The following is a 17,648-nucleotide window of genomic DNA, read 5'->3' as shown; positions in this document are numbered from 1 at the left end:
TATGCAGTTTATGTCCCGGTAACCGAGTGGACTTGGTGACTTCGGTCTGTGGGATTTTTTCTCATTATCATTGTCCTATTGGCACTTGAACATTTTGGTTATGTAAACATCAAGTTATGGCAGATATAACTAACACATTTTTTCAGTTCCTCAAGTATTTTTCAAACTGTTTGTGCCAATCAGACCCGAACAAGTTAAACCTTTCCCCAGTGAAAGCAACATTCTTCCAAAAAAGTCTGCGGTTTGTTAATTTACTCTTTGGATGATGTTCTTCCGGCTGTGTTCATTGATGAAAGTCTTTTTTTATCATTTTAATACTTACCTGAATCTCTATAGTTAAAAACACTAGATTCACGCGTAAAATATAATTTTTTTATGATAATTAATTTTAGAATTTGTTAGAAATTTGATTGATTTTGTAAATTCATTGTAATATTAGCAGAAATAAGAAGAGAGAATGGTTAAAAAAATTGGGAAATGAATAAAACGAGAGGTACAATTAAACGTTGCGGTCGTGGTTACGGGCGAAGGAAGCGTTCTCTCCTTCTTCCCTCTCTATATATCGTTGCACTCTCTCTAACACTCCTTCTTCCCTCTCTATCCTTCTCAAGCACTCGTTGACTTTTACTTTTGTTCTCTGGTTCCAGGAGACCGTGGCGCCACCTGACTCACATCCTCAAACATCAACGGAACAGCAGTCATTCCATATAAACGCTTCAGGTAGGTTCGTCCTTATTACAGGAACAAAACAAAAAAAAGTCACCTGAAAAAGCTCAACACGTCTATCTTACCTTTGAAGACTTTCGAAAGCGAATATGCTTCTTTGGACGCGTCGCGGTCCTCACGTCCCTTAGTGAACACTATTGTTACAATGTGCTTAGCTTATTGGCTCCTCTCAAGAACTGATGCGAGTGGCTGAGGACACGCCGAGTTCGAACAAAACTGGAGGGCTACGACAGAAGAGGTAATTTTTGTAAGATGTCAGTATTTCACGGGAATGAAATCCGTCCGACACAAATTCCGACAAAAGGAAATTCTCATTTTGAAAATTCACAATGGAAATCAGCCTGATATTCGTCATATCACTCCTCACGAAGTTACTTTTTTATATTTACCTAGATTGAAAAAGAACCATACACTGTCGTCTTTCATTGTCGAATTTGCATTAGACTTGTTAAAAAAAGTCCTTTCCTATTTTCGGAAATTTTTATTGCTTTGTCAACAATAACAGAACAAAATTTAAGCAGTTATAATTTTCTGCCAGGACCATATGCCACAAGATCTTCTTAGATTTCATTCCATCATATGGTTTTTTCTAGACCTTCACCCCAAAATAAAATTTACTTGCCAGTATGGTGTAGGTACCACAATTTTATTTGTAAATATTTCATTTATTATTATTATAAACAAACATATTCTTTTTGTTTTATTTTAAACACAAAATTTGGTTTTGAGAAATCAATAAAAAGATCCAAACGAAATAAATACGTGTAGAATTTAAGTATAAAGCAATACAAGGACGTTAATGCACCCAATAAAATCATTTAAATATTGCGCGGATTGACCATCAAAAACGTTGCGAAAATAAAAAATAAAACACAAAATGACATTTTGTTATTAACCAAAGTTTCATTTGTAAAACTTTAATACCAAACATGCAACATAAAATTACAATAATTTGTTTAATACACAAACAATAAAACATAAAAACACGACATAAATGACATTTGTATCAATGAATATTTCATTTTTAAAATTTTAAATTCAGAACAACAAATAATTTGATTTTAAATATTGCTCAAATTGAATATGAAGATTGTTTTGAAAATAAAATATAAAAATACAAAATTTGTTTTAGAAATGTGTTAATTTTTTAAATTTATATTGAAAAAACATAAAATGATTACTATACATTTTTTTATTGGTGCTCATATTGAACATGAATAATGTTCAAAAACAACAATATAAAAACACAAAATAACACCAGACATTTTGTTATTACCCATGTTTTCTTTGTAAAATTTTAATGTCAACACATACAACATAAAATTACCAAAAAAAATTTGTTGTAAAAACACGTTAAATTCTAATGCGAAACAAGAAACAAATTGATTGTAATCATTTGGTACTAAATTTTGCACAAATTGAAATGAAAAACGTTCCGAAAAAAATAAAAAGCATAAGATCACAATAATTAATTTTAAAAGTATAATAATTAAAAGTGAACTATGTTTCCAACAAAAAACGAGACATAAAAATAATAGGTCATTTGTGTCAAAAACTGTTCGCTCATTATAACAATTCTAACACATAAGAAGAAACATAAAATGAACACGATTTAAAAAATACACAATTTTTATTCATTTTGAAAAAAATAAGAAACGACACTTAAAATGATTACAATAATTCGTTTTTAAATATTAGCTAAAACAAATTAAAAATGAAAAGTGTTTGAAACAAAAGGTTTAGCATAATACACACAAAATCAAATGAAATTCAAATCAATAGCTTTTGCTCATTTTGGAAATTTTGTTAAGAAACAAGACACATAAAATGATAGCAATAATTCGTTTTTAAATATTAGGTAAAATAAATTAAAAATGAAAAATTTTTGAAACAAAAAGTTTAAAATAAACACAAAAAAACAAATGAAATTTATATCAATGACTTCTGTTCATTTTGGAAATTGCAATAAGAAAATAAGAAACTAAATGAACACAATAATTGGTTTTACTTGTACAATTAAATTATAATGTTTCAAACAAACATTTACATAAAAATAATATAAATTATGTGTCAATAATATATCATTTTGAAAATTTTGATAAGAAAAAATGACACATAAAATATTACAATCATTGGTTTTAAATAAAACTGAACAATATTTCAAACAAATATTAAAATAAAGCGCGATAATAGTATGAAATATTTAGCACATGCTATTGCATGTGTTCTTTATTGAAAATGTTAATAAGGAAACAAGAAACATATAATTATCACAAGGAATCGGTTGCAAAGGTACAATTAAAAATTAACATTGCTTCAAACAATCATTGGTTTTAAATATCTGTCAAAATGAACATGAAAAATATTTCATACACATGACAAATTACAAAAGCAAAATAATCCGTCGCTTATGTCGACAAAAATAGGTTGATTTTCAGAATTTGAATACAAAACAATTATATAATCAAAATGATAGAATTTAAACATCGTTCTATTAAAAAATGACCAATATCTCATACAAAAAAATTAAACTTACAATAGTCGTATGAAAGTTGTGTCAACTACATATGTTCTTTTTGAAAATTTTAAATTAAAAAATTGGTTTTAAATGTACAATTAGAAATGGACAATGCCGCAAATAAAAAAATTATAAATAAATATAAAAACAAAAATAATGTGAAATTTGTCTCAATAATTTGATCGATTTCACATAGGTAATACAAAAGAAACACGATCACTGGTCTTCAAGAACAACATAGCATATTGGTAATAGGTAATAACAAATTGGTTACAATTCTTGGCGGTGTTAAAATTGATTGGGTCTTCAAGGAAATTTGAGATTGCCTGTAAAAATCTTAAACATGTCAATCTGTAGACATATTTCAGATTGTTTTGCCCTGATGATGACCTTAAAAAACTTCGAAAGCTTGGCAGTAACAATTTGCTTTTTTCTTCAAGACCAGAGTGTTCCAAAGTGTTCGTAAGTGAAAAAGTATCACAAAAGTATATAAAAAAATATATAAAAAGTAGACCAACCAGTGACTTAAACCAAAATTAAAAATTTTCATTGTTTGAACCCATTTTACTTATGATTTAATGGCTCACCAAGGCTCTGGATCAAGGCATGGTCTTGAAGAAGAAAGCAAATTTAGTCGCTACTGCAAAGCTTTCGACCTATTTTAAGTTCATCATCAGGGCCAAATCACTTTAAATATGTCTTCTTTCTTCTTCTAGGCCATATCTTGATCCTGTGTGTTCGTAAGTGAAAAAGTGGTAATACTTCTAATACTGACAAATTTAATGGCTCCTTAGACCAATCAATGAGGATATTGAAATGTCATAGGACAATTATTGCGGTTGATCTAAGAAACTATTAGATTTAAAAAATTTACATAAACCAAAATGCACGTTTTACTGTTTGTTTCTCATTTTTTATGATCTAACGTTCCTTAGACAAATGTCTGAAGAAATTGAAATGCCGAGGCACTATAGCAATTTTAATTATAACATAGCTCAATAGCTATATAAGCTATACAACTATATTGCCATTATATCATCTTCAGTAGTTGGTGTAAGAAAATTTTACAACCTTTAAAAAATATACAAAACGAAACAAATTCTCTACTGAACATGGCGGAATGTCCAACCAGAGTGTTCGAGAGTGTAAAAGCAGACAAAAGAAATCAGAATAATTCATTTTAAATATTGCTCAAGTGCTCAATGAATTAATTTGACTAACTAATGAATTAAAATTAAACAATATTTTAAACAAAAAATTTTTAAAAGGTGACACTGAATTATATTAATTTTTTAAACAAAACATAAAATAAACACAGTATTTGGTTTCAAATACTATGTACCAAAATTAAAAATAAGTAGTGTTTCAACCAAAATTGACTTTAATATTTGTGTGAATAATTGCGTTTATTTTTTAAAAATTAATACACAGCATACAATCATAACAATAAGAACACTTGTGAGTTTGTTTTCACAATTTTGAAACAAAACAAGGAAGATTAAACATTTGCATTATTTAAAAAAATGAAATATATAAATAAATAATATACCGTGGTTCTCTAGGAAATGTAAAAACAGAAAAAAAATCAATTGTGTGTTAGTAAACTGGAAAAAGAGTAAAATGCCGGAAAAACTGGTTTTCACATTCGCTCCTCGAGAAGGTACGATTTTTTAGTTTTTTTTTTCTGGAAAAAAACGGACTTGCCACACAAAACCAGATTTTCTCCATTGACTGTATTTAAAAAAAAATCCAGGTAGTTTTTCAATTCCGCATTAAATTATATAAAGAATGCATCAACAACTGGCCCTTTCGTTTCAACTTACAGCCGTTTAGCTGGCACAAACCCGTAAAACTTAAGCGTCGGATGATACTTGATGAATTTCACAAATTCTCTACCCTGTGAAGAAACCAGCAAGAGTTTGGCTAATTGAAGAAAAACTTCTTCATTAAATAAGCTTTCTCTTTTAAAAAGTATGATTTTTAGGATAAAAACATTCATTTTTCTAGTGGTATGGGGTAGATCAACCCTCCCCAAAAAACAGATCGTTCAGATTTCTGGAAGATTTAATTTGTATTAATGTCTCACATAATTTTTATAGCGTGAAAAACTGAATCCTACATATTAAAATTAAATCAAAGCTTAATTATTTTTACTCTGTTTCAAATTTCCATCTATTTTATTTAATTTCTCCTAGTCCAAACTTGGATCACCATTGAAGAACTGAAAAAAATTGTACGTGTATTAAAGTTTTACAGCTATCTAATTTTAAAAGTACATTAGTATTCAACAACGTAAATTATAATAAAACTTAAAAATTCCACACCTTATAAAAGGAGAATAAATCCAATAAATTATAGTGAAAGCATATGACTATCACATCCCTTTCTCATATTATAATTCTATATTTAGTAAAAGCTGGTTTTCTTTATGTAAACAAGTTTTGTCGAAAGTCTATTACAAATATGCAATAATTTTTTTACAGTACAATTTGGTCATTTTTACTGTTTATTGACATATTTGGAATAGTGACTCGATAGATTTTTTACTTTCTCTGGTTACCTTGTACTACTTTGTCACTCTACATACCTCTTTTCTGTCGTCTGTACCTTCTCTTCAAGAATCGTACAATAAAAAAAGGTTAATCGTCCGAGTGTCAAAGAATGTAGCGAAATCAATCAAAATTTGCAATCATTTGTTGATTGACGTGATTGCCGATCGATGATTGTTCAATGGACTCTTTACAAACAGATTGAAGAATTCAAGCAGTTGTACTTGCGATGCAATCGGACTAGCTAATATATGAAAATAACGTACGAAGAATTTAAATAAGAGCCTTGCATTCACAGTGATTCCTGAGAAATCTTATTTAACAAGCCGGCCAATAAATTCGATTGACAGAGATGAATTGACGTACAGTGGAATTTTTAAATTTACAATAAAATGCAAAATAAACGGAATTTCTTCTTGCCCAGATGTAAAAAAAAATCAGCAGATAGTCATTAAACGTTGTTACGTAATGATTTGACATTCTTAAGATCGGAAATCTAGTCGGATGCAAGCCCAAGGTGGGTTGATCGTCTGATCCGACAACTATTTCATAAAATCGGTCATTATTGTGATCTTGTCCATAAATATCTTCGCCAAGGCAATAAATCCGCTTTCCCAGTGCAGAAACCAAAACTCAACTCGCGATTATAAATCTGTGATCAGTCAGTAGAAATGTGGGACGAAATCAATCGAAATTTTAAAATAATGGCCATCACAAGCTGAAGGTAGATTAAAAACTGATCGTTTTTATCCGTCCGGTGATGCATACAATTATCTAAAAAGTAGTCTATGTACATTTACTGGTACGATGAGAAACGGAACCTGTTGTCCATGAAGATGGAGGTTATCAGGGCATCATCACCCTAGCCCGTTACCTCTTTTATACGGTGCGTACGATCAACTACTAACGCTGCGTCCTCTTTCTACTAAGGAATATTCATTTTGAACTTTATATTTTGGGAATCTTCACTATTTTTCTTAAGAAGGTGAAGTTTTGAAAACCTCTATAGAGTTTAAATTAATAATGGTATAGGGTTACTGTGATAGATATCTTGAAGTTACAGTTTAACTCCCCACATTTGTACAAAATAATAAGGCAACGCTAATCCCTTAATCAGCCGAGATCCTTAATCTAATTGGGGGATTGAAGGAAATTAGTCGACAAACTTGCATAATAAGATGTAGCACAAATCTGGCCAGAACCATCAATTATGTGCGCCGCTGAGTGTGCTGTAATTGGATCTGAACAGAAATATTAAAAAAAATGGACTTAATTTTAGGTTTAAAAACGAAGCTTTTCTTATAGCACTCTACTTACAAACGCTTGTGAATTTATTGAACGAAATAAAGGTTTTTTTCGTAAGTTCTGCGGTGTGATGTAAATTAGACGTTAAGGTTATCTTCGTGGTTTTGGTCTGTAAAGATGCATGAGTATCTTCAGTGGTTGATATTATTGTGTAAACAGATAAACACACAGGAAACAGCCATTTTGTTTAGTAGTCGCAGTGCTTTTTGTATTTTGTATGTCCTTTTTACAGGTTCTAATAACTTCTTAGATCAACCTCGGAGGTTCTAGTTTGGATTCCTAGAACATCCAAGGACGATTATAATATATCTCTCTGGTTTCCACATCTCACCATCTAGAATGGTTGATATGGTTGATCTAAGAACCAGTAGAGCCATAAAATCGAACAAAGACACAAGAAGACTCATTTTGGGACATTGTGCTATGAGTCTCCCGTATGTATTTCTTTTTATAGGTTATGATAGGATTTTACACCAGCTATGGCCGATTATAATTTGACTATCACGTTTCAACATTTTGCCATCTAGAATGATTGATCTAAGAAGCCAGTAGAGCCATAAAAAAGACACAGGGAACTAGCATTTTGAGACATTTTCTATGTATCTCCCGGGGGTATGGAATTTTAGGCCAACCATGGACGATTATAATTTGACTATCGTGTTTCAACATTTTGCCATCTACAGTGGTTGGTCCAAGCAACGCTAGAGCTTAAAAATTATAGTGAGATTGGTCTTTCAGTCATTGGTTGATGAATGACAATGGTTGAACCTCCTCGTTAGTATGTCGTTTCTAGTTTGGCTTTCTAGAACTTCCAAGGGCGATTATAATATATCTCTCTGGTTTCGACATCTCACTATCTACTATGGTTTATCTAAGAAGCCAGTAGAACCTTAAAAAAGGCGCAGGGAGACTGGCATTTTGGGACATTTTTCTATGAATCTCCTGTGTGTATTTATTTTTATAAGTTTTAATGGCTTATTAGACCAACCATGGACGATTGTAATTTGATTATCGTATTTCGTTCAGTACTTAATCTTAGAAGCTACTAAAGCCTACATAGGACAAGGAGATTGGCATTTTGGTCATTGGTTGATGCCTCCCCGTGACTGTGCCCTTTTTATTCTAAGTTCTAGATTTTACTAGGTTCTATGGCCGCTTAGACCAATATGCATACCATTGTTATGGTATATATACAAATAACAACGCAATAACTCTAATCATCTACCGAACGTGGCGAAATATCGAAATGCGTTTGTCTGATCAAAAGAGCGAAAGTAGGTAGAACAAAATTACCGAAAATTACTAAATTGCAGAAACCTTTTAAGCTAGCATTATTTTTGACAAAATTGATTTTTCTTTTGATCTGAATTTGAATAAACTATTATCCTTTATTAAGGAAAAAGCATACAGGCAGTAAAAAGACACCAACCTGTGCTTGGTTGAGTAAGTTTTGGTCAAATCTAAAGTCACAAAGCCTTACTGAAAATGGTAAAAGTACGAAACGCTTCTAACAAACCGAAACAGCGAAGAAGTCAAGTCCTTTTCGGTATATCTGTATTCGCAGTTTTGACCTAATCTAAAGTTACCTTAGACTCACTGAAGATACTAAAAAGTCGAAACGTGTCTGACAGACACAAACAACGATGATAAGAAGGAAAAGAGCATAAAGGCAGAAAAAACACGAACTATGACAAACCGAATTAGCTTGGTCGAGTAAGTTTTGGTCAAATCTAGTCACAAAATAAACAGCGAGGGTATGCAGATCAAAATGTCCAAAAACGTCAAAATTACAGAAACCTTTTGGTCTACCGCTATTTTTTCAATATTACTTTAGATCCAAATTTGTTTCAAGATTGTTTCGTTTTTCCTCTCTTAAGTAAAAGAACTTAAAGGCGGCCGAAAATAGAATATGGCAAAATGCTAATAACGAAGAAGCTTGGTCAAGTCCGTTTCGGTATATCTGTCCTCGCAGTTTTGGCCTAATCTAAGGCTACGAAACCTCATTGAAGATAGTAAAAATTCGAAACGTGTCTCACAGACACAAACAACGATGATAGGAAGAAAAGAGCATAAAGGCAGAAAAAACACCAACCTACAACAGATTATGACAAAACGAATTAGCATGGTCGAATAAGTTTTGGTTAAATCTAGTCACAAAACTTTACTGAAGAAAAGGACGAAACGCTTCTAAAAAACCCAAACACCGTGCAGGCAGATATGACCGAAAACTACTGCAAAACAGAAACATTTGTAAGCATGCATTTATTTTTTACAAATTTCACTCCATTCGAATTTATGAAGACTGTTTAGCTTTTCATAAAAGGTCTTAAATGCGGAAATATTTATTTTTCACTTTTAGGCCAAAGCTGACGTTTGTGTCTGAGATACAGGCAAAAATTGCTCGATGAGTTCCATTTAATTTTTAATCATTGGTGTCATTTCTTGGCTCTATGTAGAGAGCAAGTAGGAATGACATCAGATATGATAGTTATGCTTGACCATGGCAGCAGGTCTTTGTGCCATTTGTTACAATTTTCGGAATAAACAATATTTATTGAATTTATTACCTGGTATTTTGTTTTGTGTATGTTGGGAGTGAATGTATTTATTAGAGAGAATTCTATCAATCCCCATACATTAGTTGTACAGTGTCTGCAAACGGTGATGGTGGTATATCGAGTATTCCACCACCCTTGAGTGAATGGTATGTAATCAGGAAAGAATGTATTTAAGAATGAACGAGAGCATGTATCTTCCATAAAAAATGCATGTGCTGAGGTAACCTGATCACGGACCACCAAAACACCAAAGTGGGTGTTTTTCGACAATTCCGTATATATTTATGAATAAAGTATAACCTAAATTTATTTTCAGTTGTTGGTCTAACCACTAAAGATTTCATTCACGGATAGACTAGCAGTTCGGAGGTTGATCTGTGCGTCCCAGTGAACATGTCTTTTTTTGTAGGTTGTAAAGACTCCTTACACCAACCAGAGTGACTATAGTGTTTCGAAATGTTCACCTAGTGCATGGTCTAAGAAACCACTAGAACTTAAAAAGACACATAGAGACTAGCCTTTCGGTGGTTGGTGCGTCTCCCCGTGTTTGTTCTTTTTTTAGGTTCTATTGGCTTTAATTGATAACCATGGACGATTCTAATTTGACTATCGTGTTTTGTCATTTCGCTATGTAAAATGGTTGGTCTAAGAAGGTACTAAAGCCTAGGACATGAGGAGGATTGGTATTTTAGTTATTGGCTGATCTGTCAATCTCCCCTTGAGTATGTCCATTGCCAACTTCATTGGTTCCAATGGCATTTAAGACAATGATGATTCTAATCTGACTGTCGTGTTTCGACATTGTTTACTAACTACAGTTAGTATATAGAATACTGAACTACAATATTCAATTTAAGTACCAGTAGACTAAAACCTGGCAGAAAAGAATTGGAAAAATTACAGAAACCTGTTTATTTTTTTTTTTTTTTTCAAAATTTCTCTTGATCCGAATTCGATCAAACACGTTTAGCTTTTACTTTCGTAAGTTTAAAAAGTCCTAAAGACCGAAAAAAGGCAGGAACTCATCAATGAATAATGCGAAATGCTAATAATGGAGTAGCTTGGACGAGTCCGATTAGTTTCGTCTGCTTTAGCTGTTTTAGTCTGATGAAAAGTCACAAACCCAACCAATGAAGATGGAAAAAATCCGAAGACAGAAACGATCTTAAGCAAACAAACTACAAGTTCGTCACTCCGCAGACTTCAAGAGAAAATCTCACATTAATAAAGAAGAATTATTTCAACCTGGCTTTTGTGGTGAAGAGTTGATTCGAAACACGTTTTACGTTCATTTCCCCTCAATTTGATCTTGTATTGAAGTGTGGATGAAAAGCATATTTTAATTGGGCCTAATAAGCCATGGTTGAACTCAGCACGTGATCCCTTAGACATTCTGATCTACTGTTTCAGCAGTTGTACTTTTTATCATCGCATCAAATCCGCTCAATGATTGGTTAATTCTAATTAAAACAGTTTTTGTTTTTTTTTGGACAGGGCTTGCACAATCTCGTCATTGGTGCTATGGGAATTAAGTTCCTGTACATCCTGTGCTGCAATAAACTTTATTCCGTGTATTTAAACGCTCCGTTGAACGGCATAATTTTGTGAATATGGGCGTGCTCTGTGTAGAAAAATCTATCAGAGAAGAAAAGGGTAAGAAGAATACGAAATTTCTCTTTGAAGAATTGTAAAAATGCAGCATAATCTATACCAGAAGCTGCCACATTATCATACAGCCACTACAAGGCATATATTATGTATTTAACAATATGAAGAATCGTTAAGAGGACGTTTTTATAATAAATAGTCAAGCAAATAGTCGAATTTTTATATTCGTTATTAAAAAAAAAAAAAAAAAAAAAAAATATTGCAAAGCTATCTTTTCTCTCAGTTCACAATGATAGTGATTTACACGGGTCTTGTTCTCGATCGGGTTAGAGAGAACAGGACACTACGTAAACTCCAGTTAACTAACATCCGTGAGAAATTTCTTAAGCTTTTGTTAAAAACTCTGAGGTAATTCTATTCTATCTGCTTAATTGGAAATGATTACATAGAACACTGTTCCAAACCGGAAGCGTTTGCCGTTTTCGTCAAATATTACAGCAGTCTTCACTTTAGACTTTTTCATTTCATTCAACAGAAAATACTATAAAAACAAAAGCTGGAAATTACCAAACAATTCGAAATTGTTGAAAAGTACCATTATTAAAATGGTTACAACAAACCACGTAAGCGTAGATTTTTTGCTGTTTGCTCAGAATCCTATTCACTGAAATAGTAAATTAAAGAAGGTTCAGTAAGTGGTCTTAATATGGTACACAGATGGATCAAAGATAGTTCAGGGAGTAGGTGTATTATACAACAAACGGTCAGACCCCTGGTCACCCGCTCTCGACGTTCCATCTTTACACATTTATATACAGAAGGCTTTTAGTAGTGCCAACAGTCTCCTAAGCTACAGGGAAATACAGCCAGATCTAAAGAAGATCCCAAATTTTTGACGAGAATTAAAACGAAAGAGATGGCTATATGATACCTGACAGATTGAGAGAAAAACTCAACATTAACAGACTATTTCAAATGGTTGTTGATCATAGAGACATTTGGAAGAAAGTAGCCCTAAGGAACAAGGAGTAGGTTTAGGGGTAAAAGAGCTTTAACTAAACTCTAGAAAAGCTCCTTGCACTAATCCTAACAATTTTCTAAGTTCCATCCAAGAGTTCCATGCAATACAATTCTGTACAGAGGAAGAAAAATTTAAAAGGTGCACAGCATACTTTCAAACAGTCAGGCAGTTATAAAGGCACTAAATACGTATGCTTTCAACTACAATATATTTATGTATATATGATGGTAATAAGGTTAAATAATAAATAACAAAAATAATTGGCATGACTAACAAGGTATAAAGGTCACTAAAACAAATTGCTTTTTATTTTTAAAAATTAAACTTCGATCCTTTTCGGTCATTTTGGTATAAACGAAATAAAAAAGGGAATTTCCCCAAATTGTATGAAAGTGCAAGGCATTTAAAGGATTGCTCGATATCTAACTCAAGATTGGCCAGCATTTTTTGTATTTGTGGGACATTTGATTTATAATTATCAATGGAATAGTTAATAATAAATCATTATCGAATTAATAAAACATAATTAAAAATTAATTATCGTAATTTCTTTGTCAGGTGTCTTCACATAAGCGATTTCACCTAGCCTATTACCACACAATTCTTTTCTTTCCTTTCCTTTTTTTTAACCTTTCCTGAACGCAGCATTATAATAATTAATAAATGAAGAAACTATCACGCAAAAATTAAAATAAAATTAGTATGAAACGCGTGTATTTTGCAAGCTTCCCCGCGACTAAAATGACGGAGAAAGGTTTCAAAAATTTAATTAGGCGATGATTCGAGTCAAAATTATGAGTAGAAAAAACATTTGACGAAAAGGAACAGGAATGGCCAGCAAGTTCTCGATTATAAACAAAAAAGGATTTTTTATCAAATTTTTCTCCTTTTCTTAAAAATACAGGTATTTGGTCAAAAGGCACACTTTTCTTGACTTTGTAAGCATAATTTAGTGGTTTTTTATGCTATTGACCGATAGTACATAATTTGTACGCATAAATTTTTAAAATTCAAACGGGAACTTAATTTTTTCATACAAAAACACACAAGGGAAATTTAAAACATAGCTCTTTTATTAAAAAACATTATTAAAATAAACATCGACAAATACTGAACAGAAAGTATACAAAATTTGATTGAATTTGGTTCAGTGGTTGAGAAAATAATGGAACCGAAATAAGGCCCATTTTCCTATTAGGTAAGGTCGAGGTAATGACCCCCTTAAGTAGCGAGTAGATGGTGGTATCGGCGTCATGGTTTAGGCCAGTGTCGGATTCTTTGACAAAAGCAATATAATATTTCGTCCTTTCACAAAGACGGATCGTATTCTAGGAATAACGTAAACATCTATAATCCAGCTGGTGTACATGGACTGACCACAGGAAGTTTCATTTTCCTATGGTATAAAGCTCCCATGCATTCACCAGTTTCTGGTTTGTAACGAAATACACTCAACTTCAACATAAAATTGATGGAAGCAACTGAACAGACTTTACTTATGTACAAAGAAGGCCATCAATAAATATAAAATATTCCAACCGAACAGGAAAATGAAAAATAATATCAAACTAATCTTACCTAGAAACTGAAAAGGGTTGGTTTAAGAAAATATGACTTCAATTTAATAATAAAAAACCTTAGGAAATATTTATTGTCGGACTGTATCCTGTATTGCTGATGAGCGACGTTCAGATCAGTGATGACAACTCATACCCATTTTGTCATCAAATCGTTTTTTTCTTAATTCTGTCAGATAGCCAAGTTATACAAGTTGGGTTCCTTATTGATTTGATCCGAGAGAGCATATTTATGTAATATGATGCAAATGCCAATTGAAAAGTTACCTCTTAAGTCTACAGTCCGGGTATCTTCAGATAATTTCAACCGGTTTTGCAATGACGACCGACATGGCAGCACGCACTTCCCGTTGTCACAATTTACTGACAAATTTATTTAAAAACATTTAGTACACAAACTATCATCTTGTAGTTTTTTTTTAAATTATTTTTAAACGTAGCCAACTTTATAATCGTGAGATTTCTTCTTGAGGCTTGTAGTGGGTCGTTTCCGATCTTCAGGACTGATTGACTCGTTTGGACATTCCGCCATGTTCAGTAGAGAATTTGTTTCGTTTTGTACATTTTTTAAAGGTTGTAAAATTGTCTCAAACCAACCATTGAAGACTGAAGCCTGAAGTTCGTAAAAAAGGACGCGCGACTAAACTGACCAACAACTGAAAATTATAAGATAACTATTGTCGGCATTTTAATCTTAAACTATTGATCTAAGGCGCCATTAGATTGATGAATAAGTACACAAACAGTGAAACTTGCATTTTGGTTTTAGACGGTAGTTGGTATGCCAGTTTTTAAAATCTAAAAGCTTCTTAGATCAACCGCAGTAGATTATGATATCTATTTTGCTACGGTATTGCTACCCCTTCAGTATAATTGGTCTAAGGGCCATTAGATAGTCGTGAAACTGGCATTTTGGTTTTAGTCAGTGATTGGTCTATGTTTTTTCATATGTGCGTACTTTTTTAATGATCTAATGGCTTCTTGGGCCAGCTACTGTAGATTGAGAGATAGCTATTGTGTTTGGCTGGTATGGTAAGTCATTAGATCGTAAAAATATGACGTACAGATGGAAAACTGGCGTTTTTGTCCATGGTTGGTCTGCAGGTTCTCCGTGTGTAAATCCATTTTTTCATCTAATGGCTTCTTAGACTAACTGAAAATTATAAGATGCTTTTGTGTTTTGGCATTGCACCATTGATCTAAAGAGCCATTATATTGAAAAGTTCATATTTAGGGGAAACCGATATTTTGGTTTTAGTCGGTGATTGTCTGTACGTTGCCCCGTGTATGTTCTACACTATATTCAGTGATTTATCCAGGAAACTATTAGATTTTAAAAAATTAGACACAAACATGAAAATGGCTTTTTGGTTTTTGTCAGTGCTTGGTCTGTAGGTTTTCCTGTGACTATGTTTTTTATGCCCTAATGGTTTCTTAGACCAACCACTGAAGGTGATGTATTGAAAATATAGTTGTATAGCTTATACAGCTGTTGGGCTATCTTATAAGTAAGATTGCTATAGTGTCTCGGCATTTCAATAGCATTAATGATTGGTTTAAGAAACCGTCAGATCGTAAAAACATGAGGAACAAACAGTAAAACTTTCATTTTGGTTTATCTCAATAGTTGGTATGTACGATTCCACGTGTGTATGTTCTTTTTGAACTCTAATAGTTTCTTATATCAACCTCAGTAACAGATTGACATAATTAAGTTTTTACAGGCGATATCAAATTTCCTTGAAGACCGACTCAGTCCCAAAATCTTTAGACATATTTAAGTTTGTTTTGTACTGATGATGAACTTAAAATAGGTTAAAAGTTTGGCAATAACTACTAAATTTGCTTTCTTCTTCAAGATCATACCTTGATCCAGTCTTCGTGAGCCATTAAATCATAAGTAAAATGAGTTTCAAACAATGAAACTTTCAGTTTGGTTTTAGTCACTGGTTGGTCTGTACGTTTCATGGTTACGGTTGGTCCTGTGTTCATGTCCTTTTTATAGGTTGTAATAGTTTCTTAGACTAATCACGAATGTTTATAATTTCTCTATGCTGTTTCGACATTTTACGATATACAGTGGTTGGTCTAAGAAGTTGACTCTGAAAAATGACTGGTAGACTGACATTTTTGGGCGTTGGTTGTTCTGTGAGTCTCTTCATGGGTTGTACTGACTTTTTTAGTCCAAACCCAAATGGTTATAATTTGACTATCGTGTTTCGACATTTCACCATCTACAGTACTTAGTCTAATAAGTCATTATAATCTAAAAAAAGTGATGGGTAGATAGTCGTTTTGGTCATTGGTTAATCTGTGACTCCCCCGTTTGTATTTGTGAAACCAACCAATGAAGGTTGCCAGTACTATTGTGTTTCGGCATTTTGTATGTTTAGTGGTTGGCCAAAAAGAATCTTGTAGAACCTAAAATAAAAGGACGAGACGGCTTGCTGTCATTTTAGTAATTTTTTCTCGCTGTTTGGTCTGTCAAAAACGCCATCTTCAGTGCTAGGTCTTCGTAAAAATCTCACAGTCTATGAGGATTGATTTTCGGTAGTGGTTTGTCTGTGTGTTTTCTCTTGCGTATGATCTTTTTATAGGCAACCACTGAAAGTTAAAAACTAAATATTCCATTGTTGATCAGTTATGACCAAATAACACACCTTTAAACGCTAATAATTTTACCATCTATAATTAAACGTTTAAGAAATTATTAAAACCATACAGCAAGTGGTACTTTATATGTATTTATCGTTGAGTGTTTAATTTACATATACAGGATGTTCCAACGGGATAGGAGAAATCGTTCTTTTTATTGTTTTGTTTATCGTTTTAAAATCATATAATATTTACAGGTATGTATTATTATTAGTTATTAATTAACAGTGATATATGTAGTTTGATATAACCATCACTGTTTTGATCTCTTATGACTGTGATTTAAAAAAGGCAGGATGGTCCGAAATGACCAAACTACTGGCTCATCACCTCGCACATCCCGAGAAAAAGATCATACATTAACCGAAAAAACTTTAAATATCCGTTATTAGTCGTAAGAACAGAAAGTAGACGAGAAAAAGCTTTATGTACGTCGAATTTAAAGGCAGCCCTTCACGCACGGTTGAAACGCTCAAAGCAAAAACCGTTCCAGCAGGTGCCAGGCATCATATCCTTCCAACAGGTGTCCCACCTGTGCCCTTCCTCCTACTCCCAACCGAAAACCTTTGAGAGTCAGTTGTAAGCCTGAATACGATAGAGTCCAAGTTCTGTAACGTCTAACGGTTAAGATGATTGAAGAGCCTTGGAGGATTTGCTCCATCGGTGAGCCCGTTGATTTCTGAAAGATCTATGCACCCCTTAATATGCATTATTCCATTGTTAAAATGTCAAATTTTATCACTTTTTTTTATTCTTCTCTTCTTTCTTCATGGTTGTTCGCTTAACTGTTAACATAGTTTTTAAGGTGTTTTCAGGAACGTACAACCATTTCGACATATCATTTTATTACAGCGATAAAATGAATAAAATGATATGTCGAAATGGTTGTGGGTCCCTGAAAAACACCTTAAAAACGATCTTAAATTTTTTCACGTTTTCAACGTATCTTATGGTTTAATAGCAGTTATTCTTCGTCCTCTATATTCTTGTTTTATCTACTATATACCCGCGTTTTACCCGTCACGAGATTAAAATTTGATTTCTTAATTGCATATAATTTTACCAACATAAAATTGTCTCTGCCTCTCTGGTACTAGAAGTACTTTGCCTTCAGCGCAATCTGATGTAGAA

The 17,648-nt window shown here is 32.7% G+C and overlaps 1 protein-coding gene across 8 annotated transcripts in view; it reads left to right on the top strand.

The window, feature by feature from the left end:
* LOC106672326 overlaps positions 1 to 17,648 on the top strand; it is a 37,915-nt gene that overhangs the window by 12,392 nt on the left and 7,875 nt on the right. For 6 of the 8 annotated variants that reach the window (XM_014403669.2, XM_024226170.1, XM_014403667.2 and 3 more), the window contains exon 3: positions 648 to 720. In XM_014403669.2, coding sequence (XP_014259155.1) covers positions 648 to 720 — 73 coding nt within the window. Of the gene's footprint in view, positions 1 to 647; positions 721 to 876; positions 965 to 17,040; positions 17,181 to 17,648 lie in introns of those variants that run through there. The other 2 variants (XM_014403671.2, XM_024226172.1) reach the window with 2 other exon arrangements.

The sequence above is a fragment of the Cimex lectularius genome, unplaced genomic scaffold, assembly GCF_000648675.2.
Source record: "Cimex lectularius strain Harlan isolate CLEC.00 unplaced genomic scaffold, Clec_2.1 scaffold64, whole genome shotgun sequence".
Lineage (NCBI taxonomy): Eukaryota > Metazoa > Arthropoda > Insecta > Hemiptera > Cimicidae > Cimex > Cimex lectularius.
The sequence above is the reverse complement of the archived record's forward strand: the minus strand, read 5'-3'. Positions and strand labels throughout refer to the sequence as shown.